This window comes from Hyperolius riggenbachi, chromosome 4 (genome assembly GCF_040937935.1).
Source record: "Hyperolius riggenbachi isolate aHypRig1 chromosome 4, aHypRig1.pri, whole genome shotgun sequence".
In the NCBI taxonomy this organism is placed as follows: Eukaryota; Metazoa; Chordata; class Amphibia; order Anura; family Hyperoliidae; genus Hyperolius; species Hyperolius riggenbachi.
In genome coordinates, this window is record NC_090649.1 from 127,586,581 (window position 1) to 127,614,566 (window position 27,986).

Sequence of the window (27,986 nt, forward strand, 5' to 3'; positions counted from 1 at the left end):
CATAGTCTAATGTCCTACCATATTATTATTATGTATTTATATAGCACTGACCTCTTCTGCAGCACTTTACAGAGTACATAGTCATGTCACTGACTGTCCTCAGAGGGGCTCACAATCTCATCCCTACCATAGTCATAAGGGGCCCATACACCTAACAGTGATCGAATCGGCTGTGAAATCGCCGTGTACACCGCTAGAAGAACGATCGATTTCTGTCCGAAATCGATCGTTCCCGTCGATCCGTCCGTGCGGAAGATTTTTCTCAATCGCGGGCGGGTCGGGAGTGCGTCGATAGCGGCGTTCGAATGCCCGACGGCCGACGCAATACAGCGGGAATGCATTACCTGTTCCGACCGGTGCGAGTCTCCTGGTCTCTGCTGTCTTCTCCGCTCTACTGTTTAAACTTCCTGCCGGGCAGGAATAAGTGAAGCATGCCGGAGACCAGACCAGAGCGGAGAAGAAGACAGCAGAGACCTGGGGAGTCGCGCTGGCGGAGCAGGTAATGTATGCGGGGGAAGGCGGCTGCACCACCACAGATTGTGAATGGTTTCAGGCTGAAATCGGTTCACAATCTGTTTGCAGTAAGGCAGCCATACGATCCCTCTCTGATCAGATTCGATCAGAGAGGGATCTATCTGTTGGTCGAATCTGATGGCAAATCGACCAGTGTATGGCCACCTATAGTGTAATGTCCTACCATACTATTATGTATATATCTAGCACTTATACCTTCTGCAGCACTGTACAGAATGCATAGTCGCTATCCTCAGTCAATTTAATCACCATAATCTTGTGATCAGACTCTCTAACCTGAGATGGTACACTGGACTTTATATATACTCACCTGGGACATCCTCCAGGCCCATGAGCCCTGTGGCCTCCCTCCCTGGCCTCTTTGCCCCCTCTGTTCTGGTGCTATGACTCCCGGTAATCCTCTGCGATGTGGGCACCCTCTGCCACGCTCTTGTCCCCGGGAGCGTCCTGTGCAGTACTGCTGCGCAGGCACAAAACGCTCTTGGACACAGTAGCGCAATGAGGGGTGCACGTCTGGACGAGCTGCGCATGTGCAGAAGAGCACTTCCAGCCGGATTACCGGGAGGCATACCACAAGAGGACACAGTGCTCATGGGGCTGGAGGAAGCCCCAGGTAAGTATAAATAAAGCCCAGTGTACCATTTTAAGGTCACATAAATTTTAACCCTTTTTCCCATAATCCTATTGTCAAATTCCTAGCCTCATCCTAAATTGCCAAAAGGCCTAGCCTTTAATCTCCACTAACCACTTTTTTTTGTAGTAAATGCCTAACCCTAATATCCTGATCTATCAGATCCTAATTCCACTGATTGTCATGGGGCGGCTGAAGGTAGTGGGCCTTGGGCGGTAAAAAGTACAAATCCGGCCCTGCATGAAGCAGCAGTGCTCACATATCCACTACAGTTTTCCACAAAATTGAGGGGATTTAAAACATCTCTGTACATTGCTACAGTAATGGGTGGGGAGAAAGCCATTACATTGAAGGAGCACTATCACTAGAAATTGTAAAATGTATAATGCATACATATATATTTCTCCCAGAGTAAAATGCACTATAAATTAATTTTTTCATTCGCTGTGACATACACTAAGCGGTTAAAATCTGACAGACTTGTCAGGTTTTGCACTATTCCATCTCCTCATAGTGGATTGTCAGTTATTTCTTTATTTACAAAAGCACTGCAGTTGCTGAGTCCAGCTGCCAAAATAGTGTGCAAGGGAATAGGGAAGCTGACCAACATCTTTGTATAGATCCTTTCCAGGGAGTGCTTTTGTAAAGAATAAAGGTAATGCTGAGACACCCCCATGAGGAGTTGGACTAGTTCACACAGTCAGATCTGTCAAGTTGAAAGCAACATAGGAGAAAAGTAATGTATAGTGCATTTTAGTCTGGGAGAAATGTACATTTTCTATGTATGTATTTTATATTTTACAATTTTTCGCAAATAATGGTCCTTTAATGTAAATTGTAACCTGAACAGAACGTTTTTAGGTCTAGTTTAAACACATCCTGTATTAGTACAGACTTAGCAGAATTAATTATTCTGCATCTTTTTGCACTAGTTTAAACATCTCCATGCATCAAAAATACAGTAACATTGAGCCTCCAGTGATATAGTATGTCTGAATGGCAGTGCCTTTTCTAAAGGGGTCAGTTGGTGATGTGGCTTTATCAGTGTTTACAGCTCCACAAGCAGACAAAGCACGGTCTGACACAGCATGACACACGACACACAAAAAGAGCAGCCTTCAGACTCAGGAAAACATACTGTAGTTGAGAAACACTACACGGCCAACTCACTTTATCAAAACTGCAGTGATTGTGTGGGAAAGCTAAGTTGTTGTTTGTTTTTTTTGTATTTGTATAAAGTTATCTACATTTAAAAAGTAAAAGATTACTGCCTGGAGTATCTAATTATCTAGTTTTTATCTAATTATGTATTACCGTCAATGTATGGTAAATAAGCAGTTACTGTATACCTCCTGTGATAACCGTGCAGTGTCTGCAGTCACACGGCTAACAAAACCCAAAATAGAATTTTTGTTTTTTTTGTGCTTGTGCATCACCTGCCCAGTAACCATTTTTTTTATTACTCACAAAAACCTGTAAGTTTTAGCCTGTAAACCTGCTTTCAAGCGACTAATATGGTGTCTCCCTCTTCAGATGATCTTGAGCCGAACAGTCTTGCGGTTATTCCGGGCATGGGTATTCCGGAACAGCTGAAAATGGCAATGGAGCAAGAACAAATGGGTAAGGAGTGACATTCCATTTGTTTTATCCTCCATGCTGTTTATTGTATATAACATACAACCTGTGAACTGTGCAGCTAAAGAAGAGACAAATGCAGTGGAGATGACCATCCCTGGACTGGATTGGGGAATGGATGAGGTGATGCAGAAAGACCAGAAGAAAGTTCCTCAGAAGAAGGTTCCTTATGCGAAACCCATCCCTGCTCAGTTTCAACAGGTTAGTAGAAAATAGTCAATGAAACCCCCTTGGTGGTCTTTCCTACAATAGTTTTTATGTAACCTGGTTACAGTTATGATGCAAAGTATGTGACTATGAGGTGGGGTAGGAGCTTATTAGTTAGTTCTAAAGATTATAAAGTGATGCACTTAGGAAATTGAAAACCCATCTGTCTGTCAAATGAGTATCACAATGGTTAACTGAACAGTTAGTAAGTGGTGAGGGGAGGCCCAAAGTGGCATCCTATCAGGACTTACCTGTATTCAGTTGGATTTATAGTGTCTTACACACTTATTAGAGGTACATTTTGGTATCTTGTGTCACGTGTCACTTGCCTTAAAACCCTGTCATACTTTTAAAGACTGTTTGTGTTCCCTTAATCTCCTTGGCAGTCTGATTATGTCAGAATTTTTGCTTCTAAAAGTGGTACGTTGTTTACTGCTTTAAATTTTGAAATAATCAGCCTGCTAGTATAGGCAGCCAGAGAGCCACCCCAGTATAGGTAGCCAAATTTCCCCCCACCTAGTATACGCCACCAGAGAGACCCCCCGAGTATAGCAAGGCAGAGGGCACATTCCTCACCCGAGTGGGGCTCAGGGTTACTGCTTTTGGCACATAAAAGTAATCCTGAGCGAGACTAGGTAATAGAGGTGCCTGGCTCTTCTACTGACCACATATGCTATTGCTCCGTTGTTATTGCCTGATGAAGCGGGATCAAACCTGCGAAACGCGTTGCATATTTGGAGTTCTTAAACAAAATATATTGACTGTTTACTACAGTCGTTGTGTGTCTACTTGGAGGAGGTAAGTCCACCACTACCTCCTCTATTTACCAAGAATTTGGTTTTTAAGCTCATTTAGCTTCCTTTTATCCTTTTGGCGCCTCTGTTCTCCTGCATAATTTAATTGAATAGGGTATTTAGTAGGAAGTTGTGTTTTCTGTTCGCTTGCAGAAGTGGTAAAATCTCTATAGCCAGCAGCCAACTCACCTATTTAATAGGCTAAGACACAGATTATCTGACAAATTCTACATATAAAGGTACTATAATAGCTGGGTTCTGCCTTGTAGAAGTTTCTCTTCATTATTAACATGGCATGGGTGTAAAAACACAGTCTAAATGTTCATTTATCTCATTTGTGGTGCACAGCTTTTTTCAGTGGCAGAAAAGGAGGGCCGACAGAACGGCTTAGGACTCAGAGCAGTGGAGAAAGGCCATGCCCTTGCCGGATGGATCAATGGCTGAAGGGGGTTGGGGGTTTCTGTACACATGCTGGATTCTCGGCAGAGATAGTCATTATTGATGGTCTCGACCGAGTTATGTTACATAACAAAACCTAAAGCCCTGTACACAGGCCCGGATTTACCTCACAGGAGCCTATAAGCACAGATGTCCTGGCACCTTTTACTTCACCCTCCATGAACCTACAAACCTCGACCAAACTGCTCTGCAGGTGTGTTGGCTGGCCCAGCTGTCACTTCCCTTGCTCGTCATAGGCAGCTACAGGTGTCTCTTAGTATTGGGTAGCAAGAAGTACCCTCAATATTAAGTAGCTAGAGGTGTCCTCAAGTATAAGTTACCTAGAGGAACCTCAGTATTAATAATAATAATCCGAACATTTCTATAGCGCTTTTCTCCTGTCGGACTCAAAGCGCTCAAGAGCTGCAGCCACTGGGACACGCTAAAGGGTCCACCCTGTAGTGTTAGGGAGTCTTGCCTTGAATTCCTTACTGTATAGGTACTGACCATAGCCAGGTTTCATTCCTTGGTTTCCCATGTCAAAGGTAGAGCCCTTAACCAGTACACTATCCAGCCACCGCATTAAGTAGTAGAGGTGCCCCTGACTGAAGGGAGATCTCGTCAGTGGAATGCCAAGAGCAGGGTGAGTAATCTCTCATTTACACTCTCATAAGGACTCTGCATAAGGAAGGAGGTGCTTGGGGAGGGGAGTGAGCCAACAGGGGAGTGTGCCTTATGATAAATCCAGCCCTGCCTGTACACACGCTAGATGAAACGCCACCAAGGTGGCCAATAACGACCGCCTCGGCTGAAGATCCAGTGTCTATAGTAGCCTCTCGAGGACTTGGTCATCAATCCCTACCTGGTGCGTTGATTTGACTGATAGCATTGTTCTCTCCACTCGCTTGTCTCCCATTTGTCGTCACTCCCTCGCCACTATGGCCCAACGCCCCCCCACCACCACATAGCAACACAGCACGTGATTAGCCAGTAGGGTAGCGATGCGTCTATACAGCCTAAGCCCTGCAGTGTTGCCTGAAAGATTGAGTCCTGATGCACGATGGGCGACATGCATCTAGCATATGTACGGGCCTCAAGACTGGGACTGAGGTTCTGTGCTGGTGTCTGCCATAGCCAAGCTTTCCCTTGGGAAGATCTGGACTTTGTGTTCCCTGAGCTGTAAGAAAACAATGGATGATTGAGCCAGCAGATCAAAGATATCCGTGCTTGTTACTTTCTGACCTCCCTTCATGAGTAAAAATAATTTTCTACTTTTTATGCAACACTATCGTTACTGAACTATTTTCGTCTGTAATAACTTATCGTTATTATTTCCAGGCATGGCTGCAGAATAAAGTACCGCTTATGCCACCCTCAGAAGCTGTTGCTGAGAGGAAGGAAGAAGTAAAATCTGATGAGAAGAAAAAGAACCAGGCTGAGATTGAACAGGAAATGGCAGCTCTGCAATACACTAACCCACAGCTTCTGGAGGTATGTATCCTAGTGTGCCGTGCCTTACTTATTAATTCTATCGCATGCTTAGCTGTTGCCTTGTAAAGCCATGAAGATGCAGCATCAGTGCCAGCTGCTAGTTTTGAAAAAAAAAAACTACTTTTTTTTTAAAGCGGAACTGAAGATTTAGATTAAAACAAACAATTTCAATATCCTGGGGCTTCCCCAAGCCCCCAGCAGCCGCCCTGTCCCTCGCCGGTCCTGCACAATCCTCCGTTCTCCTGCTGCCACCTAATTTCACAAGTCAACTGCACCTGCGCACCCCGGGCCACACGTATCCTTCTTCGCGGTACTGTCCATTGCAGGAGGGTAATGCGAAGAAAGATGCGCGTGGGGTTGCTTTATGCTATTCTTGGCACACAAAAAAAAATACCAACTAAAGAAAGCCTAATTTGGGGAGAATAAAACAAGATATAGATCATTTCAATGTGATAAGTAATAATAAAGTTAGCTTCTTTTAAAATAACTTTTCAGAACTCAGCAATTGAAAAAGTACCAAAAATATGTGAAAAAGTACTATCAAAATTATTTTGAGTATTTTCTTGCTTGCTGGTAGTTTAAAAGGCATTTTATTGACAAAGTCTGAAAATATCACCTAGGAGAGAACTCAGGAGAAAAAAATGAACTGCATATGAGAAAAAAAATACCGTATTAGTGCTTTTTTTTTTTTTTTTTCTTTAGAATCTGCATCTGATACTCTTTGGTTTGTAAATTTTTTTCTTTTTCTTTTAGTTACTTTTAACCACTTTGTCCTCCTTGACGTAGTTATACGTCAAGGAGGACATGTGCGCTCCCGCGGCCGATCGTGCACGTGCGCTCCTGCTCCGCGGATCGATAGCCCAGGAGTCAATGAATCAGGCCATGGTGCCCGATCACTGATTCCTCTCCCCCGCAGAAAAAGCGACCGCTTCTCTCAGAAGCTTCGCTTTTTCTGTCTCCTATGTCCCTGTAAGCGTACATTGTACGCTTAGAGTGATGTCATGTAAACAAACTCAAGGTTGCCATCTTGTGGCCAAAAAGTAAAACTACATCTAAATGTAAAAAAAAATGAAAATACACATAAATTTACCCCTAACAAATACTATTTACATCCCACCCTCCCAAAAATACCCACAAATAATGTTTAATAATAAAATAAAAAAAAAACACATAAATATTTACCTAAGGGTCTAAACTTTTTAAATATCTATGTAAAAATTAACTTTTTTTTTTTATAAGCTTGTAAATAGTGATGGATGCAAAACGGAAAAAAATGCTCTTTTATTTCCAAATAAAATATTGTCGCCATACATTGTGATAGGGACATAATTTAAACGGTGAAATAACCGGGACAAATGGGCAAATACAATACGTGGGTTTTAATTATGGAGCCATGTATTATTTTAAAACTATAATGGCCGAAAACTGAGAAATAATGAATTTTTTTCAGTTTTTTTCTTATTCTTACTGTTAAAATTCATTTACAGTAAGGTAGCTCTTAGCAAAATGTACCACCCAAAGAAAGCCTAATTGGTGACCGAAAAAACAAGATATAGATCAGTTCATTGTGATAAGTAGTGATAAAGTTATAGGCGAATGAATGGGAGGTGAACATTGCTCGGATGCATAAAGTGAAAACGACTGAGGGCTTAAGTGGTTAAGATCTGCAGGGGCTCAAATAGGGCCTAGATTAATAATGCAATGCATTTGCATTTACCACCTACAAGCTGTTACTCCGCTCCAGTAGTGATTGCATACTAGCTGGCAAAATGTTGATTATCCCTTTCTGAAGCACTTGGTTTTAAATAATTTCTTCTTTGTAAGTATTTCCAATGGCTGTAAAATCCTGCATATCATAAAGTCAATTCTGAAGGATGCTATCAACTCAATACTGGTAGTAGTAATCAGTTGTGTATGATCAGTAAAAATGTTCAAATGCAGGTTCAAAACATCGACTCTAATAAACTTTTTAACTAGAACATTTTTATTCTGTAGAATTCAGTGTTCCCCAAACTTGTCCTCCAGGCCCACCAACAGTGCATGTTTTCTGGGAATCCACAGAGGTAGTTAATAAGCTCTGCTGAGACAGCAATTGCCCCACCTGTGCATGTTTGTGGTTTCCTGCAAAACATGTACTGTTGTTGGGCCTTGAGGATAGAGTTTCTGGAACTCTGCTGTAGATTGCTTGCTAATCCTAGCACTGTTTCGTAAGTATGACATATTTTCTAACCCTACCTCATTTGATTTTAAGGTAGATGGGAAAAGGTTTTGGGCAGAGTTCCATGTTGCACATTTTAATTTTAGGGCATGTTTTGTTATAAATATTTATATGTAGTTTAGTGTTGTCTTTGTAGTTTATATATATTAATACATTATTTTTTTTTTCAGCAACTGAAGATTGAAAGAATAGCACAGAAGCAAGCTGAGAATACAGCACAGGGACTTGCTTCTCCTTTGGGTGTACCTCCTCAAGTTCCTCCTGGTTTTCCACCTCCAGGTCCACAGAACCAGCCTCCATTAGGCTTCCAGCAAAATCTTCCGCCACAGCAGATGACTATGAATATGCCACCTGGTCCTCAAGGACAATTTAGACCACAAGGTCCTCAGCTATCCGTGGGTCCACAGGGATACATGGGTCCGGGCCCACAGGGTATAAGGCCTCAAGAATTGCATCCTGGAATGCCCAGACATCCAGCTTCCCATGGACCTATGGGGCCCCAAGGCCCTCCAAATAATCCTGGACCACCAGGTCCTATGGGTCCTCAAGGTACACCAGGTCCTATGGCAGTACAAGCTCCCCATCACGGCATGCAAGGAGCACCTGGTCCTCAAGGGCCACTTCTGGGTGTGGCTCCAAGAGGAGTTCAAGGTCCTCATGGACTGCGAGATAATCAAGGGCCAAATCAAGGTATGCTTATGGGACATCCAGCACAAGATTTAAGAGGGCCTTCTGGAGCAATGATGGGACATGGGCCAATGGACATGAGAGGTCCTGCAGATATGCGTGGACCTCAAGATATGAGAGGACCTCCTGAAATGCATGGACCTCAAGACAGGAGAGGCCTTTCTGACATAAGAGGTGGTCCTTCAGATATGCATGGACCTAAGGATATCAGGGGCCCCGCAGACTTGAGAGGCCCACCTGACATGCATGGTGTTCAAGATATAAGGGGTCCAGCAGACATGCGTGGTCCTCAGGACATGAGAGGGCCATCTGACATGCGTAACTCCATGGATATGCGAGGTCCTCATGATATGCGTGGGCCTCCTGATATGCAAGGACTCCCTGACATGCGTGGTCCTCCAGACATGCGTGGACCTCAGGATATGCGCAGACCACCAGACATTCGCGGGCCACCTGACATGCGTGGCCCTCAAGATATGCGTGGACACCCTGATATTCGAGGACCCCAGGACATGCATGGTCCTCCTGATATGCGAGGACCCAGAGATATGCGAGGTCCTCCTGATATGCGAGGTCCTCCTGATATGCGAGGACAACAGGATATTCGTGGTCCCCCTGAAATGCGAGGTCCCTCTGATATGCGTGGACCCCCTGACATGCGTGGGCCTCAGGATATGAGAGGTCCTTCAGACATGCGTGCACATCAGGATATGCATGGTCCCCCTGATATGCGAGGACCACCAATGCGTGGTCCACAGGATATGAGGGCTGGACCTGATATGCGTGGTTCACAAGATATGAGAGGGGGTCCTGATGTTCACGGACCTCCAGATCTGAGAGGCCCACATGACATGAGGGGCCCTACCGACATGCGAGGGCCTCATGAAATAAGAGGTCCACCTGATATGCGTGGGCAGCAGGATATGAGAGGCCCCTCTGATATGCGAGGTCCTCAAGATGTAAGAAGGGCTGGTGATATGAGAGGATCCCATGACATGCATGGTCCACAGCATATGAGAGGTACACCAGAAGCAAGGGGACCATCTGACATGCATTTGTCTCAAGACTTACGAAACCCTCAAGATATGAGGGGACCTCAGGACATGCGCAGTTTGCAAGATGTTAGAGGCCCACCAGATGTAGGTGGTCCTCATGAAATTAGAGGTCCCCAAAGTCGGGGGGCAAATTTAGGACTACCTCAAGATACACCTGCACAATCAGTGCCCCAAGGACAGCCTGGAAATACTCAACAGAACCCACCAAGGACATCCCTTCCACCACCACAGAAAACCCCTTTATTGGGAGATGGTCCTAGGCCTTTCAACCAGGTAACTGCCTTTAATGCTGACTGGAAGTATTTTGATAGGAGACCTCAGTTTTGATTTCCAATGCAGGTCTGATTGGAAAAGATGTCAAAAATATGTATTTAATCTTACAGACCTTTAGGAACAGTCTATAAAAATACAGTATACTTTGCAATGGCAGAAATGTTTTGCTAGGTAAGGGTGAAGTAGACTGTATTCTGCAGTAAGCCAACTTGACTTGTATCAGTGTAGACAGCACAGATTTCTTCCATACAAAAGTGCCACTAAATTCTTTCTGTTCCTCTTCCATCTCTGAAACCATTTAAAGACCTTGGCCAATAACTGAAGTTTTGGACAGTACTCTAACCAGTGACTTATGCTGCAGCTCAACCTGCTAAATCTTGTAATATATGTTGTCCTTGTCAAGACAAAAATATATTTATGGTCTATTTTTATAACGACAAAGGGTATTGCATTTTTCAGTGACAATAAATTTTAAATGTTTTTGCATCAACTGAAGTGTCTGCCATCAAAGGCCTCTTATTTCAGGTGGATGGTTTTTATCCTATCAGTACAGGGGGTTCTCTATTTACACCTAGGTAGTTTTCCAAGAGGGCTTTGTCTAAATCAAAGTTTACATAAATTATAGGGCACCCGAGGTGAGAGTGATATGGAGGCTGCCATATTTATTTCCTTTTAACCACTTCTGGACTGCAGGTCTTTGGCCCCTTAAAGGGACCCTGAGAAGTGCAAAAAAAAAGGAAATCGGGACTTACCTGGGGCTTTCTCTAGCCCCCCATAGCCCGCAAGGTCCTCCGGCATCTTCCTGGTCCTGCTGGCGGCTCCAGTAATCCACCGACTTCGGCGGAAGTTGCGCATGCGCGCCCCCGTCACATCTTCACACTGGTTGCCATAAGCGTCCTGCGCATGCGTGGTTCAGTCTGTAGAGAACTGCGCATGGCAGGATGCTTACAGCGACCAGCGTGATGAGACACGCACGTCAAATTCGCTGGATTACTGGAGCCGCCAGCAGGACCAGCAAAGGGACTAGAGTCTTACTTCAGAGTCCCTTTAAAGGGTACACAAGGTGACTTGAGATAGAAAGGTACAGTACCAAGCACACAAATAATTATGCTGGGCTCCTTTTTTTTCCTTCTCTGCCTGAATGAGGTAAATATCAGGTATGCAAATGCAGTTTCTGTCTGTATTGTAACTGGGTCAGACTATAGCGTAACCCTCAGTGATAAAAACTACAGCCATAAAACACTTTCCTGGCAGTAAATGGCTTCTGAGAGCAGAAAAGAGAATAAAAGGGTCAATAATTCAGAGAATTTAGCTTTAGCATACTTCAATAAATGTGTCACCGAGCAGAGAAAATCAAACAGTAAAAACGTAAGAAGTAGATTTAAATATAAAATAAAACTGTGGGGTATCTAAAGTCATCTTTAGGAGAAGAATAGATACATCTGTTTATGTCATCAGTTTATTTTCACCCCGTGTTTCCTTTAAGGACTGTGCCTTGACAAAGAGGACCCTATGTGGCCCTGAAACGATCGTTGGCAATACGGTCGGTTGTATATGGGGATGGCACAAAAAAATGCAAGTTCCTTAAGAGTGTGGTGTGTGAACCTCCCTTTGTTCCTTTAAGGACCAGATCATTTTTTTCTTTTTAAAAAGCTGTGTTTGGCTCACAGTGATCAGAGTCTGGAGCCAATGAAATCGGCTCCTAACTGACACACAGAGCTCTGCCGTCATGATGACCGTAAAACGAGTGTGCTGCAGCGAGCAACTGGACCTCACGTTGTGAGTATTTGAAATCTACGACCTGGCAGGAATAACTGGCAATAAACAGGGCATAGATTTCATCTACCTATGTCATCCTATGTCCTCAAGAGGCTAAGCAATGAGAGTTGTCTGGCTGCTCCCTGATCCTGTCTCTATAATACTTATAGCCATAGATCCTGGACAAGCATGCAGATCAAGTGATCTGTTTCAAGTCTGACTGGATTAGGCACATGCTTGTTTCAGAGTTTTGGCTCTACCAATGCCAGAAGATCAACAGGACTGCCAGGCAACTGGTATTGTTTATAAGGAAATAAATATGGCAACCTCTCATATCCCTCACCTCAGGTTCACTTTAACAATGGTTTCCCATAAATAAAAAAAATAGGCCCAACCCATAGATCTATGTAGAATGCTAGATCTCGGTAAAGATTTGTAAAAAGAGTAAAGTATGGTCATTAGAGACAAAATCGTGTATACAGTATCACTGCTTCTCCCCACATTTCAGCATTCTCCATACTCCTGCATAACTCATTCTATTTCAAACAAAATGTCTGATAAATCATGTAATTTCACATTTTGTGTGTGTGTGTAAAATGAGAACCTCCTGTATTTTAGTGTCACTATCAGGTTGACAGTAGAAATGAACTAGAGATGCATCGAATCCCAAATTTCCTTGAATCCAAAAAGATTCTCGACTATAACAAAACCTGTACATAAGAATTCTGTGGTCCCTGTAGAATAGCAGTTAGACTTAGAATATACTATTCTAAGTCTAAGTACTATTCTTATGGTGCCCATACACTATACAATAAAAACTTTCGATTTTCCCTTTTATTCGGTCTAAATGATCGAATCGATTGAAAGTTGAAAATATTTTTTTTTTCGATCAAGAAATTCGAATGATTATCCTGTTTTTTCGAGAAAAATCTGATCGGACATGCTGGAAAAATCTTTATATTCGAGCTAACGGAATCATTGAACTAAATTATCTAATCGAAAAAAATGAAAAATTGTACCATGTATGGCCACCTTTACATGCATGACATAATTCTTGTGTACAGGATTCGTTAGATTCGAAAGCTTCGAGAATTTTTTCGGATTGAAGGAAATTTGGGGTTTGTCCCATCTCTAAAATGAACACTACTGCTGGACCTCTGTTTAGAACGTAACCCTAGGAAAACACGGTTTAGTCTTGGATAGTGTAGAAAGGAGATGTTAACCTACAGTATTTGGGATTTTCATTGCTATCTGTGTTACAATCTGGGGAAGTTTTTCATCTTGATACACGGACAGCTACAAATTAACCTTTTCTGCTAAGTGAACCAGTTCAAACGGTTGTCAAGCTTTTATTGCTTCCTTCCTTTCTGGTCTCCTTGGTTACTGGATTTCTTTAGAAAGCCCAGTTATAGGATTTTTTTCTTTAGATTTCTATAGTGCGAAAAAGAGTTTTATAGTAGGCTGTGAACCATTACAGAAATTTTACATTACATTCCGCCCCTAGGACCTATTTTGAAGTTCTGTGGCTTTATCATGAAAACTGATAATCCTTGCAAATGATGTAGGACAGCAGTCTAAATTTGTTAAAGATTCTGACATTTGCTATACTGTATTGGTATCTGTCTAGGTTGAGAGAGATCCCCACTTCCTGCCCTTAAAGTGGAGCTGTCAGTCATACGATCTCAGAAAAAAAAAAACACACATATACGTAGATAAATACTTGCTCTACTTACATAACATATGTGTATTGTACTGTCCACGTTTTGATTTGTGATTTTTCTATAGTAAAAAAAGAGAAAATGCTGCTTAGGATCTTCCATCTTGACTGTGTCTATCTTGAAGCCAATCCTGACATCATTTCCTCCCTTACGCTGTGTGTGCATTGGCTGCCCTCCTCCCAGTTTTCAGATATTCCCACCCAGCTCTGCATTAGAAAGTGCATTATCATTGTGTGACTGCAGCTTCTCAGCATGAGAAATATTGGCCAATCAGAGACACAGAGGTGTGGGAGGGGAAAACTGGAGGGAAAGAGGCTTCAGCCAATCAGGCTGCATTAGTTAAGTCTGAGGGGAAATTAAAGAAGAAAAAAAAAACCAGCATGCCCTGCAACTTCCTTTGTGCAGCAGATGTACCAAATAAGAGCCAGGAAAACTGGGAAATGATCTGTTATGGACAAGAAAAGTGTTTTGGTTTTTTTTAATCTTTTGGATTTCCTGGTTAGCATCATTACTTGTTTAACAGATAAAAATAAAGTATTGATTTTATGGCTGATAGTTAGGGCCCGTTTACACCAGAAGCGTTTTTCTGAGCGTTTTGCGATTGATTAGCGTTTTTTAAAATTGCTCCCATTTGCTTTCATTAACTATTTTTGCCACTGGGATGTGAGCTTCAGGTCAGCAGTGGCAGCTGCTAGAGCCGCAGGGGCGCGCTAGTCACATCCCTGCAGTTTGGGGGGTTTGCAGGCGATCGTGCTGGCAAATGCCCGCGATCGCGCTGTTACCGGGAGCAGAGAGAGATTGTTTGCATAGGACAAAAGTCCCCTGTGCCAATCCGTACATTTCCACCAAGAATAAACACAGTTATTGCTCAAAAACAGTGTTTATCCTTACATAGAGCAGCCACGCTATCTCCTGTCATGATTTGCGCCGGTTTCCGCCGACTGATCGTTACATTTATGAATGGGAACAAAGTTCCCATTCATTAATCTCCCCACTGGCACAGTCATCGCAGGCTTACAATGGAAGCCAGAGTCCCTTCCCTAGTTACAATGTAGCAATACATTGTTTCCTATGTAGCGTACTTGTACACTACATAGAATTTTGCTCAGCTGGGACATCTTGTGGCCGAATAGTAAAATACACCTACTGACTTTAGGGGAAAAAAAATGTCTATGTCAAGAGGGCATATAATTATTAAATAATGGGCTCAAAATTAGTGATGGATGTAAAACTGAAAAAATGCACCTTTATTTCCAAATAAAATATTGTTGCCATACATTATACTAGAGATATAATTTTAACGTTGCAATAACCGGAACAAATGGCCAAATAAAATGTGTGGATTTTAATTATGCAATATGAAATGAAGAAGGCGGACTCCGGCACTCCAATGCAGAGGTAGTTTATTCAAGCACGGTACACAACTTGCAACAGGTTACAAACACGTCTGTGTCAACAGCTGTTTCACATGAAACCACGCCTCCTCTGGACACCAAGGCTCACCCCCTGCTCCCTCTACCCCACCTATATACCTAACTGGGAGGGCGGGCACATTCTTCTAAGGTATTTGCCTGAGCATTAACCCTTCCAAAAGGGATGTTACACATCCAATTCTATGCAGATAAAACCAATACAATCATTTTAAAAAAGCTGAAATTTAATTTCTATCGTTAAATCCCAAATCGCCCAGTGCATTGGTCATGGATATCAGAGAAGCCTCCCTATGTAATAATAATTCTTCCTTTGAACCTGCTCTAGACATATCTGTGATTTTTAAAAAGCCAGCTACTTCCAAGAAGTCCGCATTACTCCCATGGCAAGAATTAACATGATCAATCATGCGGCGTGATCCCACCCCATTCCTGATTTACCTTTTTATGCTGTAAAAATCTGTCCTTGAGTGGCTGAGTGGTCTCCCCTATGTAAAATATCCCACAGGGGCACTAAACGCAATACACCACAAATCTGGACCTACAATTAATGAATTCCTTAGCATGCCACGTAATACCTCCTCCCTGAGCTACTTTGCCTTTCCTCACAAACCTACATGCTGAACAATGGCCACAAGGGAAGTTGCCTTCCCATTTTTTTCTCCGTTAACTAATTTTTCTGTTTCTCGTGAACTGGTTTGAATTCACTATGAACTAATATATTTTTAATAGTATTACCACTCCTAAAGCTGACCCTAGGTGGCCTACTCGCAACCTCTTTTAGATGTTCATCCAGCGACAACTAATGCCAATGGCTACGTATCGCCTGATGAATCTGATTGGACATGGGGGTGTAATCAAAACTACAATAAAATCTCTTCTCCTCGTGTTTCCTCTTGGCCTGCCTTGTGAGTAATTGGGCACGAGGTATAGATCTTGCTCTTTCCAGAGCTTGTCCAATCGATTTGCTTTGATACCCTCTTTTTAAAAGGTGATTAGTAAGTTCTAATGCCTGAACCTTGAACTCACTCATATCAGAATTGTTCCTCTTAAGTCTGAGGAATTGGCCATACGGGATGGTAGCTATCAACATGAAGGAGACTATTAGAACCTGTGGCCTTTCTGTACCCCCTGGTAGTGAGACATTCCTCCCCCACCTCCAATCATGAGGTCCAGGAACTCCACCTTAGTATCTCTATAATTGGCCGTGAACTCCATATTGATATCATTGAAGTTAATCCATTTGATGAATTCTTCAAATTCTCCCTGGCTACCACCCCAGACAATCAGAATGTCATCCACGTACTGCCGCCATAATTTTAGAGAATGTCTAAAATGATTTGTGGAGGACCAGATCACTTTATCCTCCCAAACTGATCGGAATAAGTTGGGGCTACCGGGGTCCCCATTGCTGTCCCAGAGAGCTGCCTATACCACTCCCCATTGAACTTAAATGTGTTATGCTCGAGTACAAATCTCAAGCACTCACATAAAAATTCTATGTATTCTTCACTTTTGCCAAAGTCACTCAATACGTGGATTTTAATTATGTTAGCATGAATTATTTTAAAACTATAATGGCTGAAAACTGAAAAATGTTTTTTTTCTTATTATTCCCATAATGCATTTAGAATAAAATAATTCTAACATAATGTACCACCAAAAGAAAGCCTAATTGGTGGTTGAAAAAAACAAGGTATAGATCATTTCGTTGTGATAAGTAGTGATAAAGTTATTGGAGAATGAATAGGAGGAGCGCTGAAATGTAAAAATTCCTCTCATCCATAAGGTAAAAAATACCCGTGAGCTGAAATGGTTAAAATCGCTGTGATTTCGCAATTTTTTACCGTGATTTTAATGAAAGTGAATGGGTGCGATTTTAAAAACCGCTAATCAATCGCAAAAACGCTCAGAAAAGCGCTTCTATTGTGAATGGGCCCTCAAACTTTAACAAGTGATGGAAATTCTCATAGAAAGACGCAGAAAAATACAAAACCTCTTACCCATACTATCTACACCTACATATTTCCTTTTCCCGGATTGGGGCTTTCACGTCATTTTGTTTCTTCTTAAAGGGCATAAGCAACAATTAAAAAAAAACAAAAAAAAAACTCAACATGGCATTTTTCATCTATGCCATGCTGTTCCAAGCTAAAATTAATCCATAAGCTCAAGTTGGGCTATAATAAGGCCTCTTTACGTTCTTGTAAAAAGATGTTAGTGGAAGGTGTCAGACCTTAAATCACACGTTTACATCCTCTATATACGATGCATATTCATTCCCATGTGTTATAATACATCTGTAAGAGGGCTTATCAGACTGTTAACCCCACAGTTGCCAAGTTAATGAAATAAATCTGCTAACCGTTGACCTGCCATTCAGTTGCTTTGACAATGGTGCAGTTAATGAGCAGTGGACGGGTGCTGCATGTAGGTTCTAATGAGCAGTAAGCAGCCAGCTGCAAATGACCAATAAGGCATTTCAGAAGTAGCTAATAAATGATAGATACTGTATCTGTATTTCTATTAAAAGAGCCAGTCCTGCTGTCTTTATATCTGCCTAAATGATGCCACACTGCAACTAGTAAACCAGCATTGTGAAACTCATTACCGTAACAGTGACATGGGAGAAATAGGCATCTGCTTTAGCCAGTCTATGTAGTGTGCAAGTGAAAATCAGACTGCAAGCATTTGCAAACAGAGTTATGAAGTTCCTAGCGTAGTCCGATGCAATTGTAATGTTAGTAGGAGGTTATTTATTTGAACCATAAAACAAAAAAGTAACGTTCCTGACCTGCTGCTTAAAGGAATACTATCGATTGAAACGACTTTTTTTTTTAATACTTTTTTTTTTTAATACTCTATATTAGTGTACACATTACCACTAGTGCTAGGGGCACTTTATTTATTCACCCAGGTCTCTCTCTCACTATCCCTGTTTAAAAATTCATTTCTCACACAGCTCATAGTAGTTTGGGTCACCCTGAGCTGCTTGGTTACTCTGTCACACAGCTCACAAATAGATTTCACTCACAGCATGCAGGAGACCTGAGGAGAAACAGGCTGATCTGAGGTGGTAACAGGTAACTAAATTAGCTGTAATATTGCTGGAATATAACAAGCTATAACACTAGTCTTTGTTTACACTCAGACTGGCTGCCTGCTTGAGGTGATTCACTCCAGGCTGCATCCACTTAATGCTGGATACACACGTTGCGTTTCCGCGTTCGATGCGGCGTTCGATTTGCATCGATTCGATTATTTCCGAGCATTTCCGAGCGCATTTAGATTATTTTTAGGTCGAATGCCATGTAAAGTATGGCAAATCGACCTAATGATCCATCGACCTGCGAATCGGACATGTTGGAAATAATCGAATCGACGCGAATCGAACGCCGCATCGACGCGGAAACGCAACGTGTGTATCCAGCATTACAAGCTGCTGAGAGGGGCAGACCACTGTCTACAATTAGCATTATTCGTATCTTTATCAGTCAAGAGAAGCAAAGATAATAAACACACATTGCTAGAATCTTTAACCCCTTACCACCATATCAACAAGATTCTTTCAGCAAGGTGATAAAGTATAAACTGAGGAGTTGATAGCAACTCCCCTGTGCAAAGACATGGTCTAGCCCTCTGGGAGCCCAGTATTTAGATACATTTTGTATCCAACACTGACGCCAAAACTGATGGAGGATTTTACAGCTGAGAGGAACAGCTGTGTGAGGAATCAAATTGCTCCTAGTACTTGCCCTAATGTGTGCTACAACATACAGTATTTAAAAATAAATGCATACATCGATAGTATTCCTTTAAGGACTACGTGATGCAAATGCTGATTTTGGCCATTTCGGATAGGTGGCTGCCAGTGTCCATCCACGTCGTTTAGTGCTGGTATTCAGCCTGTCCTACATTGAGATGAAGATGACTAGTAGTTTAGTAGTAGTTTGGCCATTGAGTAAGCTCTGCGGTTGAACACATTTTCTGAGGCACTGCACATAGTTTCTGGTATCAATTCAATTGGCATATCCCCCAGGGGCTCAAAACACAATGATGGAACAACTGGAACCGATGCCAAACCCTTTTCTACTTGGAAGCAGAAAAGTGTTTAGCATTGGCGGAAGGAGCCGACAGCAGTTGCCCACCTGAACCTGCCCAGTGAGGGAAACGCAAACTGCAATTCCTGTGCTTACCTCACAATGTCAGCTTTCTCTCTGTAATACTGACTGTAGACATTTCCATTGAACATTTAAACAGAACCCTTGGTGAGAGGGGAGGCTGCCATATCTATTTCCTTTTAAACAATACCAATTGCCTGGCTATCCAGCTGATCTTTCTGATCAGTAGTGTCTGAATCACACACACCTGAAACAAGCATGCAGCTAATCCTGTCAGATTTTTGTCATAAACACCTTATCTACATGCTTGTTTAGGGTCTATGGCTAAAAGTATTAGAGGAAGTGGATCAGCAAGACAGCCAGGCATTGCGCATTGTTTCAAAGTAAATTAATATGCCAGCCATAGGTTTCTCAACTCACATTCTCTTTAAAACAAGTATGCAGAATGGAAGTCTCAAAAGGAGTACCTGAATGAGTAACTTGCACAAATGGTTTCACATTTCAATAAAATAAAGTGAATTCTTATAAAATACATGATGCTTGAAAAATAATGTTCTTGAAGTGAACTGCACATTTGACACGCCCTGTTTATTTATTGTCACCCTTGCTAGTATAATTATTTGATTGATTTTACCCTAGCTGATATTTCACAAGGCAGCCGCAGTCTCTGCTCAAATACAAGACTCTCTTCAGCTGAAGCTGTTGCTGCCTGTTGAAAATCCTCTTGTCTCAGTAGGTCACTGTTCATGTGCAGCTTGCTTTAGTCAGGGGTCTCGCTTGAGCTGCGTCTTTCCATGGATGATTCTTGGCCAACAGCTAGCTGATAGCAGCTGACTGTTGGCAACAGGGTATCACACCTGGAGTGTGAAAAGAAAAAACAGGCCGGTATTTTTTTCCCTGCAACGGAAAACCCCACATTAACCCCACACATCCAGTTTACAACTGTTGAGTAGTGTAGTAGTTTAATATCACACTTTGCCCATAGGGCTCAGGCCACATAGGTACAAAAGAGGGTGATTACAAAGGTCATCTTAAAAATTCACACGTGGTGGGTGTCTAATTCGTAATACCCCCACTTCTGAAAACACATATCTTAAAAAGCGAACAATTGAAGGCTCATATAGAATGACACTTTTGTGTGTTACTACATGTGATTCAACGGCAGTGTAAAGTTATGGGGGCTGAGGGTCTTTGCTGATCCCCCCCACCTATATGATCAAGTGGGGTGTAGCTATCTCCTCCCACCGCACTCCACTCTGTTTGTGGCTGCACATGAGTCAAAGAATGACCTGTATTGGTGTGATAGATCTGACTCCCACAGCCTGTCTTAGAATTACTGTGGTAGGCGTGGTGCTATCTATCACTAACATACTATTGACCCCATAGGGGTCACTGAGACTGGTGTAAGCCTTCACAGAAGTGGTAGCTGGGGTATATGAGGAAAGAAATATAAGGGTGCATACACATATATACAGTGGGTGCTACTCAACAATTGTTTCATCCCTTAATTAGGGCGTCGTCAGGAGAACAGAAGTGCACAAATCAAAATACAGTATACATAGTCCCTCCCACCAACCAAAAAAATTCCCCCAGCATCAGCCCAAGTCAGAGCTGTGTAGTAGTTTCAAGGCAGCAGGTAAAGTATGACAGTCAGTAGACAGCACTCACCTTTAGTAGTCCAGTTATATAAATGCCGGTAATCAGTTAGGTCCTGAATATTTTTTAAAAAGATCACCTTTTAGGTGTATATATCCTTTAAAGTAAATCTAAGGTGAAAATAAACTGGAGATAAACAAATGTATCGATCCTCCTTCTCCTCCTAAAAAATGACCCTTTTTTAAGATATCCCACAGTTTTATTTTATGTTTAAAAACGTAACAAAAAGATGTTTTAATGTCTCCGCTCTATGACACAGTCTTTCAGTGACCTAGAGCTAAAATATATGAACTATTGACCTTTTTTTATCTATCTCCTGTACCTAGAAGCAGTTATCTCCCAGGAAAGAGTTTTTTTTATAGGCGTCATTCCTCATCAGTGAGGATTACGGTATAGTCAGACTAGCAAGAAACTGTCACTTGCATACCTGAATGTTTAACTCTTTCAGACAGAAAAAAAAAAAAGACCACAGCCTAGTTATTTCTATGCTTGCCACAATACATACATGTGTCTATCTCCTTGTGTCACCTCAGGCACATTATAATATGCATGTTGCACAAGTGTATTATATATACACAGTATAAAAATTCAATACCACTTTCTCATAGTTTTGCTTGTTGTTCAGTGCATGCAAATTCTGGTAAAGGGAATCACTGTGGATGAGGCCTAGTGCAGCACACCAGTTTGTACGATACAGGTAGTCCCCGATTTAAGAACGCCCGACTTACAAACAGCATGGATTCTCTGTTTCCATGGGAACAAGTAAAAAAAAATGTATAATTGGACTTGTAGTTTTTGGAAAAATCGATTTAAAAAAAAAAAGAAAGAAAAAATGGCTTTTAAACTTGTATAAACAGGTACAAAGGGCAGAGGTGACACAGAGGGGGACACTGGAGTCACAGGGGGGCACAGAGGAGGTACAGGGGACAGAGATGGCACAGTGTTCCAACTTAAGAACAGATTCCCTCGCGCCCTCTGTGCCGATCCGCCGGGTCCCCCTGCTCATTAGCCCCCCGGGCCGGCTCCCAACCCCACGGCCCGGGTCGGGCTCTCCTGCCTCTCCAAAAATGGCCGCTTCCTCTGGCCACGGCTGCGCAGTCCGCCTGGCCGCAAGTGCAGCTGCGCAGCCCTAGGGCCAAACACACCCCCCCCCCCCCGATCCACGCTACGTAGTGTGGATCGGGGGGGTTGGCCCTAGAGCTGCACAGCCGCACTCGCGGCCAGGCGGACTGCGCAGCCGCGGCCAGAGGAAGCGGCCATTTTTGGAGAGGCAGGAGAGCCCGACCCGGGGCGTGGGGTCGGGAGCCGGGTCGGGAGCCAGCCCGGCTAATGAGCGGGGGGACCCGGCGGATTAGCTTGGAGGGCGCGGACGGCGTCCTCCGTGCCTTAAACGTCGATGCAGGTAATTAACTTTTTTTTGCTCTGTTGGCCTCGTAAGTCCTTTAAAGTGAATGTTTACCAGATTAAAAAAGAAAAATTCAGATACTCACCTAAGGAGAGGGAAGGCTCGGTCCTAATGAGCCTTCTCCCTCCTCTCCCGGTGCCCGGTCCCGCGCAGGATCCCCTGTGGCAGTATTCGACCAGTTCGGTCAAATACTGCCACTTCCGCATGCCTTCGGGAGCTTTCGGAAGCCTTCGGGAGCACTCGGGCTCCCGATGACGCGTCCGCTCCATACTACGCATGCGCGAGTGCCCTCTATGACGCACTCGCGCGTACGTAGTATGGAGCGGACCGTCTTCGGAAGCCCGAGTGCTCCCGAAGACCTCCGAAGTCCCTGCGGCGGCGGACGCGAACGGGGGAGCCAGCGCAGCACCGAGGGCACCGGGAGAGGAGAGGGAAGGCTCATTAGGACCGAGCCTTCCCTCTCCTTAGGTGAGTATCTGACTTTTTCTTTTTTAATCCGGTACCCATTGGCTTTAAGAATGAACCTACAGTCCCTATCTCGTTCGGTAACTGGGGACTACCTGTATACAGGATAGTCATTAGGATTCACGCAGCCAAAAATGGTCGTCTTCTCTTCAAGCCACCTATTGATCAGTACCCCGTATTTGTTTAACAAATCTTTTTCACCAGCGCTAAAGTCTTAGGCCTTGTTCACATCATACGCGCTTCCGTGCGCATTTGGAAGCGCATATGACGTGTTGACACGCAGGACCGGCGGAAGGGCATAGACAGCCCTTCTGCTGTTCACATCTACTGCGCTGTGCAGCAGTACAATGCGCTATGATGCGCTTGCGTACTGCTGCCTGCATTTTGCCCGCAAGTGCAGAGCTGATCCCATTACTGACAGTGGATGGTATCAGTAGTGCAGCGGGTAGTGGCGCAGAGGGCGTGCGATCGTATTTGCTGCGTTCTGATCACACAGCCATCTGCGCTAAGTAGATGGGAATGAGGCCTTATTTCTGCCATCATTACTTAATTGCAAGCAATCTCACAGCTTTCTGTTCTGTAACAAAATAAAACAAAATGGTATAATAAAAGGCAAGGCTGTTTATTTCATCAGTACTTACCTTCCATTACACGTGACAAAGTTGATACAAACTAAACACATTTAACTATAGAAACTAATATGCAGCTGGAAATGAGCAAGCCTTCCAGAAAACCTGTACTGTCTGTGTAGATGAACCCTATTCTACAGTCCATCTGTCCTTTTAACATTCATTTCAGAGAAGGTCATCTTGGTTCAGTTTGAGCACATCTATCTACACAGACGCTTTAAAGCTCATCTGAACCTTCCTGTCTTCCACCAGATCTAAAAATGAAGTTAGAAACATCAGAATTTTACTTGTAAACAGACTGTCAACATATGAATTCTTTGACTCCAACGCCTCAGTTTAACCTCCTCTGCTCAAAAAAGGTAACCACGAGCTGGATCCATAGGTGTGTAATGTGCAGGGCTGCCACAGATATATTTAGCTGTATGAGCTTTAGGGTCTAAAAGCGTGGGAAAAAATTGCACTAAATCGAACACTAAAATCTGGAAATAATCATACCGCCAGGGAACCTGAACTCAGAACATCCTCTCTGCTCTAAAAGATACACAACAGCATAATAACCTTTAAACAAAAAACATTACTTTGTTACAGCTGATACAAATCCTAAAATAATTCTGCCTTGTTTCTACTTCCTGATTAATGGAAGCAGACCGATTGTTAAAGGGACTCCGAGCACCTCTCATGGGCATGCCATTAAGACTTTGACCAGTACTGCAAAGTACTTAAAGATGCATACCATTCTGTAGCTTGTGCTCTCCTCTTTCATTTGATGCATGAATCTACACCAAATAGTTTTCGTTCGATTTCAATTTAAAAATTGCAGCTACCATCTTGGCTATGTTATAACTTCCGGGTCACCCCTGTCTTCTCTGTTAGAGATGTGCATCACTGAATGAAGCAGGAAGAGGAAGTGAAATGCATGGCCATTGCAAGAGGCTCCTCCAGAGGGGTCATAGCACGACTTTGTTGGAAGTCGTCTGTCTTAAAGGCATGCCCATGAGGTGCTCGGAGTCCCTTTAACAGCCTGTGCTTTCAAATGACCTTATCTGCCATCTCTGCCATTGGCAGTCATGTGGCACGGGGAGAGATCAGATTACAACTTGTGATTAGACACACATGAGGGGGAATTAACATGCTAAACGCTCTCTAAATACATACAAGGTGCATTGCTCTCTGTTTTCCTTCTGTCCTGTGCAAGAGTTCAGGTTCCATTTTAACTTGTCTTCAACTCAAACTCCTGTTTTTAAAACATATGTACACAAAGCTTTGACTCACTTTAATCATAACCTTAGAATGTAAGCTTAAGGGCAGGGCTTTCTTTCCCCTTATTTGTTATTCCTGCTGTGTAATGTGGGTACATGTTCTCCATCTCCATGTACAATGCATTAGCTGACCTGCCCATTTGTGTATAATCTGTATCCTACTGTTTCTTTAGCTGTTTACAATTTATATTATCATTTTGTACACCGCCACAAACCATAGATATCCCAACAAGTTTTTGCAAAATGAAAAATGACCTGCTCCACTGTTTCACAGACTCTCATTGACTGTCTCCTCGCACCCAGTCAGTCTGAACCACTCCCCTTTAGTCCCACAGGCATGATTGATATGTCTGTATTAAAAAAAAGGGGAGAGAAGAGAGCGCCTCTATGGTGCAATACTTTAAATTCAGTTTGCAAATTGCAGAATAATTGCACGTTGAAAACCGCATACATTTGCAAGCATATCTCACATGCTCAATGTTCCACTCCTCGGACGTTGACCGTGGCCAGCGGGGGTCATCAACAAGGGTCCGTGGTAGGTCTGGAGTCCAGGCAAGCTCTATGTGCCGGGTTATAATGATGATGCGTTTCGACACGCCAGTGTGTCTTTGTCAAGTCAGGATCATCCTGACTTGACAAAGACACACTGGCGTGACGAAACGCGTGTCGAAATGCGACTGACCCTTGTTTATGTCCCCGCTGGCCACGGTCGACATCCGAGGATTGGAACATTGAGCATGTGAGATATGCTTGCAGATTTGTGATCTTGTACGTGCATTTCTTTTGCAATTTGCAAACTGCATTAAAGGTATTGCACCATAGAGGCGCTCTCTTCTCTCTCCTTTTTCTGATACAGACACTTGTAAAATCCCACCGCTGAGAGTGCCGCACTGGATGCTACCTTTCCTCCTTTCATTGACTGACACTGGCATTGGAGAATTGATTTACTATGGATATAATATCCTTTAGTCCTGGTTGTAACACGCAGCGCGCATATATTTATCTATTGTGTTGTATGATTGATGTGTCAGCTGAACACCTGCTTTGCTAACTAACAGCCGATCCCGGCTTCTTACTGATTAGGGCAGGGAGAGCAAGTAGGTGGACATTTGGAAAGTGCTGAGGAGGAAATGAGAAACTATGAAATTACGTTGCACATACTTTAACTGGCTAAAACCTACATTTTTTTTTTAAAGAAAAAAACATTCTAAATTCATAAAAACTATTGTTGTATTGCATGTATTAACCACTTCACCACTGAGCAGTTTTACCCCCTGAGCACCAGAGCAATTTTCACCTTTCAGCGCTCCTTCCATTCATTCGTCTATAACTTTATCATTACTTATCACAATGAAATGAACTATATTTTGTTTTTTCCGCCACCAATTAGGCTTTCTTTAGGTGGGACATTATGCCAAAAATTATTTTATTCATGTGTTTTAATGGGAAAATAGGAAAAATGTGGGAAAAAATTAATTATTTTTCAGTTTTCGGCTTCAGTTTCAGTTTTCGGCCATTATAGTTTTTAAATAATGCATGCTACTGTAATTAAAACCCATGAAATTTATTTGCCCTTTTGTCCCGGTTATAAAACCATTTAAATTATGTCCCTATCACAATGTTTGGCGCCAATATTTTATTTGGAAATAAAGGTGCATTTTTTTCAGTTTTGCGTCCATCCCTAATTACAAGCCCATAGTTTATAGTAACAGTGTTGTACCCTCCTGACATAAATATTTAAAAAGTTCAGTCCCTAAGGTAACTATTTATGTATTTTTTTTAATTGAAAATTTTTTAATTTTTTTTTCATTACAAAAAAAAAAAATGGGGAGTGTGGGAGGTAATGAGTTAATTTGTTGTGTATAACTAATTCATTTGTGTTTGAAACATTTTTAGGGTGTAGTTTTACTATTTGGCCACAAGATGGCAACAGTAACTTTTTGTCTAATGCGACCTCCAAGCGTCCTTCCGGACGCTCGGAGGAAGTATAAGGAGGCTGGACACGTGAGTTTTTTTTCACAGTGATCGCGCTGCCCATCGGAGAGCAGCGGATCATTGCGGGTCTTAGATCAACGAACGGGAATGGATTTTCCCGTTCATTGATCTCCGGGCGAGCGGGCAGCAGCGTGCATGCAAGCGGCGTGCATGCGAGTGTGCGCATGAGCGAGCGGGAGTGCGGGCAGCGGCGGGAGTGCGGGAAGTACGGATTTCTCCGTCCCTGGTGGTAAAAGGATGGAATGAGCACCTTCTCATAAGTTCTTCTAACTAAGAGGTAAGCTCAAATTTTTTACATGCCTTTTTTTCCATTTGTACAAAAGTAGCTTCACAACACTGTGTTTCCCCCTCTGCACTCCAAGTCCCTGGACAGGGAAATGCAGCATATCTGATAAACATTTCACAGGTTACCAAATTCCTTATGTGAGCTCAGAAATGACTGTATGCAATGATCCCCAGTCCTCTTCAGTAATCCATACTCTCGCTATTATAACCTGGTGACTGTTGCATGCCACATATGGTCTCATGGAGTGTATACACTGGTGGCATGCTTTGTGTCAGGAATATCTCATGACCACATTAGGATAAAGTAGAACTGTGATCTATATGGCTTTAATGCTGGATGAGCACCATTTTCTGCTGAGGCATTTAGAGTGTAAACTGGTGCCCCAGATAAATGTAAAAAAATTTTTTTTCTGTTTTAACACATAAGTGTTTACTAGCGGTGGGCGGCGTGTTTACGAGCGGGAGCGCGGGCAGCGGCGGGAGTGCGCAAAGTACGGATTTCTCTGTCCCTGGGGGTTAAATGATGGAAAAAGGGACAGAGAAATTCGTACGGGCGGGGGTAGAGTGGTTAAATGAAAGAAGCTGTGCCTAAACTTGGTATTTAAAGGGAATCCGAGGTGGCAATTAGCAATCCAATTATATTGTCTGACACCGCGCATTGCTGTGAATGTAGCCTATATGGGGTCCTGTGCTGCCGGATTCCTTTATCAATGGTCACAAAATAAAACATGTCGGGAACATACTCTAGATTTCTCAGTCTCTGCATGTCTACAGTAGAGGATTTCAGTTAAAATCCATCATTTTTATTTTTATAATTTGAGATCTTTCACTTATGTGTTAAAACAGAAAAAAAAATGTTTTACATTTATCTGGGGCACCAGTTTACACTCTAAATGCCTCAGCAGAAAATGGTGCTCATCCAGCATTAAAGCCATATAGATCACAGTTCTACTTTATCCTAATGTGGTCATGAGATATTCCTGACACAAAGCATGCCACCAGTGTATACACTCCATGAGACCATATGTGGCATGCAACAGTCACCAGGTTATAATAGCGGGAGTATGGATTACTGAAGAGGACTGGGGATCATTGCATACAGTCATTTCTGAGCTCACATAAGGAATTTGGTAACCTGTGAAATGTTTATAAGATATGCTGCATTTCCCTGTCCAGGGACTTGGAGTGCAGAGGGGGAAACACAGTGTTGTGAAGCTACTTTTGTACAAATGGAAAAAAAGGCATGTAAAAAATTTGAGCTTACCTCTTAATTAGAAGAACTTATGAGAAGGTGCTCATTCC

At 42.7% G+C, this 27,986-nt stretch overlaps 1 protein-coding gene across 4 annotated transcripts in view; it reads left to right on the plus strand.

Annotated features, from left to right (window-relative positions):
- WDR33 (WD repeat domain 33) overlaps positions 1–27,986 on the plus strand; it is a 162,433-nt gene that overhangs the window by 106,052 nt on the left and 28,395 nt on the right. For 3 of the 4 annotated variants that reach the window (XM_068280575.1, XM_068280578.1, XM_068280576.1), the window contains exons 13-16: positions 2,699–2,785; positions 2,862–3,001; positions 5,578–5,730; positions 8,119–9,963. In XM_068280575.1, coding sequence (XP_068136676.1) covers positions 2,699–2,785; positions 2,862–3,001; positions 5,578–5,730; positions 8,119–9,963 — 2,225 coding nt within the window. The remainder of the gene's footprint in view (positions 1–2,698; positions 2,786–2,861; positions 3,002–5,577; positions 5,731–8,118; positions 9,964–27,986) is intronic. The other variant, XM_068280577.1, reaches the window with a different exon arrangement.